Source organism: Typopeltis vanoorti, chromosome 25 (genome assembly GCF_054136105.1).
Source record: "Typopeltis vanoorti isolate ZY-2024b chromosome 25, IOZ_Tvanoo_1.0, whole genome shotgun sequence".
Lineage (NCBI taxonomy): Eukaryota > Metazoa > Arthropoda > Arachnida > Uropygi > Thelyphonidae > Typopeltis > Typopeltis vanoorti.
This window is the reverse complement of record NC_143573.1, coordinates 41,128,048-41,141,255: the sequence shown is the minus strand read 5'-3', so window position 1 is coordinate 41,141,255 and position 13,208 is coordinate 41,128,048. Positions and strand designations below refer to the sequence as shown.

Genomic DNA, 13,208 nt, shown 5'->3' with positions numbered 1-13,208 from the left:
TTAGATGTCATCTCCTTCCAGGAGGTTGACTACCATGAGCTTTCACCATGTATGGTTTTGTGCTTCTCTTTTGCATTCTTCATAGGACAAAAAGGTCCAGTCCTTAATATTTCCCATCCAATCTGTTCTTTGTCTTCCGATTCTTCTTTTTCCTTATATCATTCCTTCTAGAAGTGTTTTTTGTAGGGATTCATACCTTAGTACGTGACCAAGGTAGGTGGTTCTCCTTTTCTTAATGGTTTTCAACAGACTCCTATCTTTTCCAATCATCTCTAATATTTCTAAATTAGTTTTTTTGGCAGTTCATGGTAGTCTAAGAATTTTTCTGAGGATCCACATCTCAAAGGCTTTTAGTTTATTTTCACAATATTTTGATATTGTCCAGGTTTCTGCTCCATGTAGCAGTGTTGACCATACGTAGCATTTGGACAGCCTAATTCTTGTTTTTGTGTGAATTTCCCTTGAGATCAGAATGTTTTTCATGCTAATGAAGGTTGATCTAACAATTTCTATTCTTCTTAATATTTCCTTATCACACTTTCGATTCTCTGTAATTAGTTGACCCAAATATATATAACTCTCTACTTGATCTAAAGTATTTCCTCTGATCTTAATATTTATATCAGATATTTTCCCTTTTTCTCTTGTTGCCAGCATGGTTTTGGTTTTTTCGAAGTTGAAATTAAGTCCATATTTTTCACTTAGCTTCAGCGTCTCTTCTAGTAGGTTTTGAAGAGCTTTTTTATTTTCAGCTAGCAGTACTGTATCACTGCATATCTTAAGTTGTTTATATTCCTGCCTCCTATGCTGACTCCCTTATATTCTTCTAATTGCTGGAAGATGTTTTCAGTATAGAGGTTAAACAATATACGAGAAAGAACACAGCCTTGTCTGACACCTTTCTTTACTGAAAATTCCTCCGAGATTTCTACTGATATTTTTATTGAGGCAGTTTGCTCCCAATATAGATTTATCAGTAATCTTGTATCTTTACCATCTACTCCTGAATTTCTGATGCATTTTATTCGTTATTCATGTTGTATATTGTCAAAGGCCTTTGTGTAGTCAATAAAACATAAGTAGACTTCTTTCTGTTTCTCCAGATACCTTTTTATAATAGTTCTAATGTTGAAGAGTCCTTCTCTAGTTCCTTTATTTTCCTGAAAACCAGATTGTGTTTCATTAATTTCCATTCTGATTTTATGTTTATTTCTTTCTAGGATGATATATAACATAACTTTTGCTATCTGACTGATTGTTCTATACTCTTCACATTTGATTGTCTTCAATTTTTTAGGTATTGGTAGGAAAAATGAGTGCTTAAATCTTTTGGTAGGTGTCCAGTTTCATATATTTTGTTACATATGTCAGTCAGTGATCTTATAGCCTTATCATCTAAAGCCTTTAGATATTCTGCCATAATTCCATCCTGGAGCTTTTCCTGGTTCCAGTTAACTAATGGCATTTGTTACTTCCCAGGTAAGAATAGTTGACCCTCCTCCAAATCTTTTTGCATTGGCTTATCTATTCTGTCATGATTGTAGAGTTCCTTTGAATACTCTACCCATCTGTCCCTTATTTTGTCTTTCTCCATTAAAATGTTTCCACTGGTATTTTCAATGCAATGAGAGCCTACCGATTTTGCAAGATTTCCTAGTTAGCTCCCTAACATTTTTATGAAGTTCTCTGGTTTTGGGCTTTTTGTCCAGAAGTTCAATTCCCTTGCATTTGGTGTTGAGCCATAGTTCTTTTGCATTCCTACATTCTTTCCTGATCTTCTTGTTTAAGTTCTTGTATTCAGGACTATTTTTGTGTTTCTTTCTTTCCTCCATCATTTTCAGTATCTTGTCATTCATCCAGAGTTTACTCATTTTCTTCTCAAATTTGGGAATTGTTTGTTTTACTGCCTTTTTATGCCCTCTTTAAATTTCTGCCATCTATCCTTAATCTCATATTTAGGATAAGGACACTTGGTGGGATCAGGAACATTAACAGCAGTGGATTGTGCCAGTTCCTTTAAAAATTTATCTTGTATTTCTTGATTTTTAAGGAAGCCAAGATCATATTTTTCTATGTTTAGAGGTTTCATTGTTTTCTTTAATTTCATTGCTGCTTTAATGACCACAGGATTGTGGTCTGATCCAATATCAGCCCCTGGGTATGTTTTGGCTTGTAAGATGTTATTCCGGAATCTTTTTATAATCATTATATAGTCAATCTGATTCCTACAGCTGTCTTCAGGACTTTTCCATCTGTAAAGTCTTCTAGGAGGGGGGCTAAATAAAGTATTTCCTATTACCAGATTATTTTCTTTACAGAACTGTATTAATCTTTCTCCTCTTGGATTTCTATGTCCCAGGCCCTGGTTTCCCATGCAGGAAGAGATCTTTTCTGAGCCTACGTTAGCATTTAGATCTCCCATAAGGATAGTTATGTCATCTGATTTAGCGTTGTTTAGTGCATTTTGAATGTCTTCATAGAAACATTATACATCTTCATCTGGGTAATCAGAAGTAGGTGCATATATTTGGACAATAAAAATATTAAAAGATTGAGCTGCAATTTTTAATGTAATTATCCTGTCACTTATGGGCCAAAATCCAAGTAAGGATTGCACAATCTTATTTTTTAGTACAAATGCTACTCCATTCCTATGACTGTCTCCACACGAGTATATAATTGAATGGCTCTTTCTGTTTATTTTTCCACTATTAGTCCATTTGACTTCACTGATACCAGCAATGCCAATTTTCATTGCTTCAAGTTCTTGTATAAGGTTATCTAACTTCCAGCTTCATAAAAGGTTCTTACATTCCAAGTTGCAAGCCTTAAGAGAAGATTCTTGGTTTTCATATGTGAAGGATCAGGAGATACCCTCCCTGGAGGGTTTAAGGTATCTTTGTCATATGCTATTTTCATAGTATTCATCTTATGTTCCCAAGTTTCTTTTTCTTCTTCCTCTTAATGTTTCCAAGAGACAAAAATTGCAGAGGGTCCAACCTTGTCTCTATTGTTTAAATCTGATATGGTTCTCTGTTTCATGGTTTACTATGGAAGGTTACGTGGTGAGGTTCCTGTCTCTTCCAAGGTGACTGGCCACATCTCTGTTTTGTCTCAGAGTGTGCCCAGACTATATCACATAGTTTGCTGTCATGCCTTCATTACCACTGTCAAATTAAATTTTGATCATCCGCTAACTTAGCCATTCCAGTCTTCAAGTGCAACAAGAGGAGGCACTCTCCTTCACTACAGCATAAAATGCTGATACCCTCACTTAGTTTTGCATGTCAGTCGAGTCATGGTCCCAGAGTGTGGCCGCTGGTGCACTCTACCAGCTACTTGGAGCCATAAGTGAGAGTTGCATGAGCAGTAAGGACCAACTATATCATCATTAACCATTTTTCTGTCCACTGCTGTCTGAAGGTCTTCCTCAAAGTCATCCATTCAGTCCTATCTTAAGCTTTTATTTTTATGCCACTGAGGTCCAGTAGTCTCTTTAATCCCATCTTCCCACCATCTCTTCAGTCTTCTTGTAGCTCTCTTTCTATCTGGGATACCATTCAGATATTAGATTTATCCATTTTTGTGTGCGACTTCTTGTGGTATGACCAGCCCATTACCATTTGGATCTTTTAATGGTTGTTACAATGTCCGTTACCCTGAACTCTGACCCAAATATTATACTTTTTATAATGAATGGTAATACCAAGCAGTGATCTTCCATTTTCCTCTGGGCAGTCCTAAACTTGTTAGTCAATTTTTTAGTCTAAGTCCATGTTTCACTTAAATATATACCATGACCAGAATCACATAACTGTCAAATATTTTTCTTTTAAGGTCTTTGAGTGCTTCATGGTGTTTTCCAAAGGCTATCCAACCAAGTTGAGTTTTTGTATAATTTCTTCCTTACAGTTCTCCTCCACCTGCCCCACTGTGATCTTTTGCCCTGGTGTTCTACATGTACTGCTTTTTTGATTAGCATTTATTACACATTATTTTTCCTTTGTCTTTGTTTATATTTAATCCTTTCTTTTCACTTTCTGCATTCAATTCACTGATTATTTGTTAAAGTTGTTCTGCAGTTTCCTTAAAGAACAAAATCATTCACAAATTGTGAGTGATTTAGTTCTTTTGTATTTACTATAATCTTTCAATTTTTCCAATCCAAATTTTTAAAAGTTTCTTTAGGGCTGCTGTAAATAATTTAAGTAAAATGGAAATTTCATATTTGTTCCTGATTTTATAGATACACTTGAATTTCTATATATAAGACTAAGTATATCAATATAATTTTTTTTTTCAATACCTGGAATAAATAATCCATCTCATCAGCTTCACATTTTTCATCCCAAAATGCATCAGTTTATTCTTTGCTACATTAAAGTGACAGCCAATCTCCTCTGTCCATACTATCAGTATATTTAAATCAACCTAAGATCTCTAAATCATGATCATTTTTAAACTATTACTCTCTCCAGTTATGCATAGCAAACAACTGAATATTTTCACTCAGATCATTTCCTATATTATTAATGTACAAATTAAACAGCAGTGGCTCAGGTAAAGAGTCCAGTGGGACAATGCAAGTGAGAGGTCTTTGCCTGAACTCTACTCCACTGTAAACTATTTTCTAACATTTATCCTTCAGCAGTCCTCTTACATTAGCTTGATGTCTATCCCAAACACATCAATTTATGTGACACAGTTCCATGTAGAATCTCATCAAATGGCTTTGCAAAGTTCAGTATTATCACTCATTCCCTTTATTCAATATGACTATGCTGAACACCCAGTTCAGTATAGTCATTCCCTTTATTCAATTCTGCAGTCACTTCACTATAAAAAAAAAAAAAGTGAGTAAATTACTGAGGCATGACCTACTCTTCACTAAAACATACTGCCCCAAACAGTATCCCATTCCTATCCTATCCATTTCCTGAATTCTTCCCTTAACCATCTTCTTAACAAAGTATAATGATTTAGGAGCTTAGCATACCAATGAAGCAATAGGGTAACAGTTCAAACAAAGCATCATGATAATGAAGAAGCAAGAATATCAGGAGAGAAAATTAAATGGATAACTAATGATGGTTACTCTTTCCACTTTTGTGTGCATTTTTAACTTTTTTTTTTGTAATTTGTTTGTTTTTTGTGGCAAACAATTTTTAGCAAAGCATATGGTGTTTTGGCATATTTGTAACAAAGAAACATGATGTGTTGGGGAAGTGCAATAGGGTAACAGTTCAAACAAAGCATTATGATAATGAAGAAGCAAGGATATCAGGAGGGAAAATAGACATGGAATGAAAATGGAATGGGTAACTAAATGGTAGTTGCTCATTTCACTTTTTGCTGCTGTTTTAGATGGCATTATTATTTTAATTAAATGAATGAATATACTGTAGAGTATCATACTTCTGTTAAGTAGTTAAGTTCACCCTACTTAACTGGTTTATACTTAATAGCTTTAATGGAACATGTGCAATAGACACATTAAAGTAAGTTTCACAGCTTACACATGTAACAAAAATTATATAGAATTTATTTAAAAACTCCAATATTACATGGACACTGTCAGGGAGATAGACCATTAACTACATTCAAAAGATGAATAAAAATAATGAGTCATAAATCATGTGTATGTTAACTCGTGTCTTGGTTGCAGCTGCATTGGCTCTCCAACTTATTACCATGCAAAACATCTCTCTCTCTCTCTCTCTCTCTCATCATCTTCGGAATCTCACTAGCTCGGAATCTCTCTCAGAATCTCAAAAACAGTCTTCATTTCAAAGAGAAAATAAGATCTACATTTGTCTAATAATGAGATTATGGTTTCTTTTGATGTAGTCTCCCTATTCACCAACATACCATTGCAAGACTCTTCAGTTTTTACAATTCTGATTTCCCAGACGACACTGTTTAACCTATTTAAATTTACCATCAAAGCAGGCTATTTTACATGCATAATAAACTGTTCAAACAAAGAGAAGGAATAGCAATGGGAAGTCCTATCTCATCAGCCTTAGCTGATTACACTTTTATTCCCTCAGCCTCATATATAGTTACATTTGTTGATAATATATTTGCAATCTGGTCCCACACCGAGTCAGAATTACTTCAGTTCCTAGAGAAAATAAACACCTTGTATTCCCATATCAAATTCACTATTGAACGTGAATCCAATAACCAACTACCCTTTTTAGATACCATACTAATTAGCAATCCCACAGATCACGTTGAATTTTCAGTTTATTGGAAGCCAACCTTCAACCATCCTCCCATCATCATTCATCACAAAAAATAGGCATTATCAAGAGTCTTGTACACAGAGCTCACATAATCTGCTCTTCTAACAAAAGGACATCAGAACAGCGAAGCATATGATCTGCTCTTCTGATCTCCTTTTGTTAGATGAACTGAATACAATTAAAAGTAATCTGATATGTAATAGATACAACAAAACTCCATTCAAAAAATTATTGATAATTAATATCCTATCAGACTGTCTTCTAATAACAAATAGCAAAGATTCTTCATAAATTCAATCTATATGCTCCTTCCTTTAAACCAGCTCAGAAACTGTCTTCCTTCCTACCATCAACAAAGGGTACATTACCATCTCTTTCCTTACCAGGTGTTTATCAAGTACCTTGTTGTCTTCTTTCCTATTCTGGACAGATTGGCCATTCTGCCTTGATTAGAACTGAATCAAGCTCTTGATTAGAACTGAATATATAACATTTGTGGAATCTGACAAGTCTAGCCTTGCTTCTCACACTACTGACACTAGTAAAGAATTCTTTGGAACCAGATAAAACTTCTTCACTCCAGCAAGTTCAAATTCAATTGTCTGAATCTGAACTGATCAGACTGTATGCTAATATCCAAGTTTTGGGAAGTGATCAATATTAATTGTTCATAAGTTTTTTTTTAATTAATTATTATTTTAAATACTCTTTATTATTTAAAATAACTTGTAACTTACTACAATTGTTCTTTTGAACTCTAATTGTATAATAACTTCAGCTTCAATCGTAAGTTACAAGTTATTTTATTATTTAAAATAACTTGTAACTTACTACAATTGTTCTTTTGAACTCTAATAGTATAATAACTTCAGCTTCAATCGAGATACAAGCTAACATATGCATGATTTATGACTCATTATTTTGATTGATATTTTGAATGTAGTTAAGAGTCTATCTCCCTGATGATGTCCACATAACATTGGATGAAATATATTAGAATTTTTTAAATAAACTGTATAATTTTTGTTACATGTGTAAGTCACGAAATTTACTTTAACGGGTTTATATGTTGTATGAGATATCAAATGGGACTTTGATAAATGTTTAGCATAAACTGTGATTAAATTAAGTTTTTTCCCACATTATCGATGATGCACTATATGCTACATTCTTAACGAAAAGTAAATCAGTGCATCAAGATACCATACCTGTTTTGAGGACTGAAGTAATGGTTCCTTTCTTTGTCTAAGTTTCCTCTTTTGCAAAATGCTTTCTTCTTTCTCTACATTTGGAGATACTAGTGCTTCTGGAGGGCAAATATGATCAGGTGATTGCCCATTTCTTTCTAGACCAGCTGAAAAATACAGAACATATGTCTTACAGCAATAGCAACAAACTTTCTTCTCATTTTAAAAAATCCTATCAGATGTTATAAAAAAGGTTCAATGCTAAGAGGAAGTAGAACAGTTGTTTACTGAGTCATGAGCTTCTATGCATGCAACTACAGTATTCATATGGAAATAATTTATATCACCTCAAATTCTTTGATTTCTCATAGAAATAAATTTTCCTGTGTTGTGTTAATCAAACCTGAATTCCCTAACTATTCTGCATTTCAAAGAATACATTTCAGATTTAAACTCTGCAAAACCATTTTAGCTGCTCCAGCTCTACCCATATAATTTCTATATCAGACATCCTATTTAATACATCATGATACATATTGCAGTAGCATTTTTGTACATCTGGTTGTCTTGTAACTAGGGTGTCTAGGAAGGACAGACTGTTGTTACTTTCTATTTCTGTCATGGATTGGATCCTTGGCTATTCAAATGGGAAAGGAAGGTGTGTAAGGTGTCCTAATTATGTGGCCAAATTGCAAACACATAGCATAACCAAATAGTGGGTTTAAGGGGAGGAGGAATTTAGGGCATTCTTTTCAAATGTCTCCATGAAAAAGTTAGCCAAGGAGAGGAAAGAGGGCAGCCCATGGCTGTACCCTTGATTTGTTCATAGAAATTTGCTTGCCAAAGATTCCTGCCTGAGTTAATAGTGAACTGAAAAAAAGCTGAGATATCTTGAAGAAATTCTGCTTGGATAAGCGCCAAGGTGTCTTTAAGTGGGACATTTGTGAATAAGGAGGAGACATCGAAATTGACCATTAAGTCAGTGTGGTGGAGTATATTGGACCATTTGAACAGCCAACATCCAAGGATCCAATTCACGACAGAAATGGAAAGTAACAAAGTCTGTGCTTCCTATACACCCTAGTTACAAGACAACCAAATGGATCCCTGACGTTCACAGTCTACAGAAAACAGACACACAAGTAGATACATCCAACAACAGTCATGCCACCCTCCCCACCCGCCAATCTGGGACTATAAAAACCTTAGTCCACTGGGCAAAATTACTTTGTTCAGATAACAATGCACTCAACACAGAACTCACCCACATAAAAAAAAAAAACTTTTTTTTTGGCAAATGGCTACAACTCCCACCATATACAAATTTTAATACCACATATCCAACCCCACCCCCAAACATAGATTAATCAAATCTATCACCATCCCCTATATCTGGGGCATCTCAGAAAAGGTGGCCAAGATATTAAAAAAGCACAATCTTGTGGCCACCTATAAACCATACAAAAAGCTAGCAGCTCTTATCTGCTCCCCTCAAAAGACAAGCTATAACCTCTGGATTTACTTGGAATTTACCAGGTACCCTGCAACTGCAATCTTTCCTATTATGAACAAACAGATAGGCCAGCCAACATCTGTCTATCAGAGCACTAGCTCTGATATAATTCCACCACTACGGCCATTCAGGATTGGCAGACCATGCTCTGGATATCCTGCACAGGATCTGTTGAAAAAAAAAGCTGTATTACAGTTGTATCAGAACCCCACCCCCCCGTATGGAAAACAATCATCTACAGACAGTCAGCCCGATGACTAAGAACACCTAACCCAGTGGCGTATATTTAGGTATTTCCTGCCCCTAGGCCCGCAGAAAGTGCTGCCCCTCATATTTAATGAACATGTTGATTTACATGCATAACCTATTTATATCATAAATTCATAATATATATATATATATATATATATATATTATGACTCACCCAAAATATCCTAGAATATTCTACGTCTTGCTGCTCGCTTGGCGAAGATATTTATCACATCCTTGTAGTCCAGTGCCCTTGTAATATCACTCTCGATTTGTAGACTTTCCAAGTTGCTGAGCCTTTCTTCTGTCATAGTTGTTCTATGGTAGTCCTTCAACCTTTCGAGAGCAGAAAACGATCGTTTAGCTGAGCAATGTGTTGTTGCCATCTTACACAGAAAAATCATAACATCAGTGTCTGGATCGGGATATATACACTGTAGGGCTTCCTGTCGAATTTTCTGTGAAATTTGTAGGAATGTATTTATTTCTAGGCCACTTGATTTCAGGTGTGCTCTGAAGTGCAGACATTCGTTTACAAATTCAGGTTCAATATCACTTGAAAAGTGTTAAATTCTTAAAGTTTTTTGCCCCTTTTATGATGTCCTTTTCACATATCACATGCATTGTTGTAAGAAACCAGAACTCCTTCAAGAGGTTTTCATATGACACTTTTCTTCAATTCATTTCGAATGAGAGACTGTGCAAAACTGTGTCATAAGTATCAGTTTTGAAACTGACTGATGGATTGTACTCGTCTTCATTTTCATTACTTTCATCTGTGCTGTCGTCAAAAAATCTGGTGGGCTTTTTCTTCCTCATTCAAGTCAACTCCACTAAGTTTCTTGTCCTGTTCTTCATAGGATTCATAGAGTAACTCTAGTTCTTTGAAATATTCTTCGAGGGGCCTGTATAGTTCACACACAGTTCCTATATCAATGTTTACACTTTGTAATTTCTTGCTTGTGGCATGCATTCTTGTGAGAATATCACCCCATAGGCAGGTCATGATCCCAACCTCCAGTGACTGAAGTTGCCACTGAATCCCACTTGCTTCACATCGCATAACTTTCTTCTGGGTGGTGTCATTTTCAATTTTGGACAAAGTGGAAATTATTTCCTTCCATCCCTCACAAAGGCTCCGACAGGCATCATCATGAGCTGACCAACGAGAAGGCAAAGGACGTTTGATTACTTTTGCAGAAGTTTCCAGGTGCTTTCTTAGAACACTCCACCAATGTGTTGAAGATGTGAAAAATATGTACAGTTTCTGAAGGACATCAAAAAATGCGGAAGAGTACTGACAGGATTCGTCAGCGTAAATACCAATTAGAGACAGAGAATGTCCAGCACACAGTGTGAATTCTGCCAATGGATTTATTTCAAGAATTCTTGCTTGCAGTCCTGTGTACCTGCCTGACATGTTACTAGCATTATCATATGCCTGCCCTCTGCAATTTTCTACATCAATTCCAGCTCGTTTAGTGAAGTCAAAACTGCCTCTTGTAACTCTTCATATTTGTGACTTACATTAGGAATGAAATGCAAGAAACGCTCCACAGGAGTTCCATGTTCATTCACATATCGTACAATGAAGGACAGCTGATCAACATGAGACAAGTCTGGTGTTAAGTCAACACTTGTGGAATAGTACTTAGCTATAAGTTCTTCCACAATAAATTTGATTACTTTCTCACCCATTATTTTAATAAATAATCTACTTCCTTTTTTCCCACTTTTGGCAATGTGCTCAGCAAGAAAGGGATCAAATTCACTAATTAACTATAGACACATCATTACATTTCCATTATACACAGAACCAAAAATGTCATCCTTTCCCCTCAAAGCAAGTCCTCTACTTGCCAATGTTTTTACAATTGCAACAACTCATTTTAACACCGTCTTCCAGTAGTTAATTTCTTCTTCCAGTTGCTGAGTTATTTGTAAGTCAATTCTCCCTGCAAGATTTGCTCTTTCTTTAAGAGCTATCAGACAGTTCATATGACTAGTTGCTTTCTCATGATGCCTCACTCGTGTTTCTGCATTTTTCCAGGTCATTAAATCCACTGATAAAGTGACTATCGTCAGCTCCTCCTCCACCAAAAAGGCACACAGAAGATCTTTCCGGTACTAGGAGAGTAAACAAGAAAATCTCTTATTCTTTTGACATTAAATAGATTCCTCTCAATAAGTTTCTTAGAAACATGTCTTACTTTGTCAGGATAAGTTCTTTGTAATTGTGAAAGATCACTGTCTAAATTTTGTGGAAACCCGTTAACTGTGATATACTCACATGTTACATCATTTAGAATCCACTCAGCTGGGTCATTACTCACTATCACCTGTGCTGCCAAATTGTTGGGATCTGTTGTAGGCTCGTCATTTAAAACAGATTCAATTTCCGTCTCCTCACCCACTTCTTGTTCTTTTTCCAAATCACAATTACTATTAGCAGATACCAATACAAAAAAACTGTGCAGTTTTCTTATCTTTGATACTACTTCTTTAATTTTTGCTTCCTTTCTTTTTCTCCTCGTCTTATATTCACTACCACTAAGTCACTTTCTACTGTCACTCATGTTTTAAAATTTAAACAGTAATTTAAAACACGCAGGAAATATCGGAATGATTTACACAATTTATAACTTTTTAAAAGCAAAACAATAAAACAGTATTATCTCAACTTTGATGACAACATGTGACAAGGGCACTGAAAACTGTAGAAATAATTTCAGATTTAGCATATCTTAACTGCCACAAAGATATCAGGATCTGAACTAAAGAGTTGAAGGAAGGGCAACAATTAACAATCTTAATTTGAATTCAAAATAATAAAGAAGGAAAAGTTGTTAGTTAGTAAGAATAATACTGACACAAAATTAATTAGCATCAATCTCTCCTGACCACGATCCCTAATGCCTTTGTGTCACGTTACCGACAACAATACAGTAGCTTTCCGTGCACATGTCTCGGTAAGTCATGTGCACATGTCTGTATAGTCATGCAGAATTGAGTAAATGCTAATATGCTTGCAGACTAAACTTACAATGAGGAAAAGAAAAATATTTCTCTACTTGTGAGTAGATGCGGCATATAAGGAACATGTTATAATTACAAAAACGAGAGCCTGGAAATTTCCACCGCTCTAGGCACGGGCCTCTATGGCTTATGCCTAAATATGCCACTGACCTAACCAAAGCCAATAGGTGGTGTAATTGTAGGACTTTAGGTCTTCTTGCATCTCTCCGGTTTTTCCTCTTTATTACTGAAATGTGCCTGTGTGCATCTGTCTAATAAAAGTGTATTAATCCCTGATGATGCCAATTTGACTTTGATGAAATATAGGATATTAAGTAAATTATTTTTTATTTATGTCAATTTCCTTAAACAATATATGATGCTGGAGAATCAACGTATAAGCCAAACCACAAGAAAGTCATCTCAGCCAGGAGGTTGTTTGGTTAAAGAAGATCCTGATGGATAGGGTTGCTTTGAATTATTGCCAAAGCAACTATGGTTATGGAGCAGTATACTGTGTCTCTATATTGTACTGGATATTGTAATAAACCAATTTTGTAACTTCAATGGTATATCTTTCCCGCATTGCTTTATTAGAAATAATTTGATTTTGCCTATGATTAAAACATATAATTTAAAACTTGCAATTACATAATCGATAACCGATTCACAGTATATCCTCAGGTTGATTATATATAGTTATGCATGTCCGTGTACTTAAATTCTGAATTCATTATTTTAATATTATTATCTATTTACAAAAAGTTGGTAGTCTATATCCATTTGAATTACACATAATCTCCCTGAATTTACCTATAATGATTTAAACTTTATATCTTCTACTCTTGCATTTAGTTAGATATCCTGCTATTAATAAGTAATATGTTCTGTTGATCTTATGAATCACTTTCTGCTATTTCTTTTTTAAAGAAGAGGCTATTTTCTTCCTCTTTTTCAGACGCCTATTATTATTATATGATCTCATTTTTTTTGCAC

The 13,208-nt window shown here is 35.1% G+C and overlaps 1 protein-coding gene across 4 annotated transcripts in view; it reads right to left on the bottom strand.

Annotated features, from left to right (window-relative positions):
• Window positions 1-13,208, bottom strand: part of LOC150092682 (condensin-2 complex subunit H2-like) — a 266,667-nt gene that overhangs the window by 110,216 nt on the left and 143,243 nt on the right. For all 4 annotated transcript variants that reach the window (XM_090414632.1, XM_090414635.1, XM_090414633.1 and 1 more), the window contains one exon: window positions 7,457-7,602. In XM_090414632.1, the coding sequence (XP_090270758.1) occupies window positions 7,457-7,602 (146 nt within the window). The remainder of the gene's footprint in view (window positions 1-7,456; window positions 7,603-13,208) is intronic.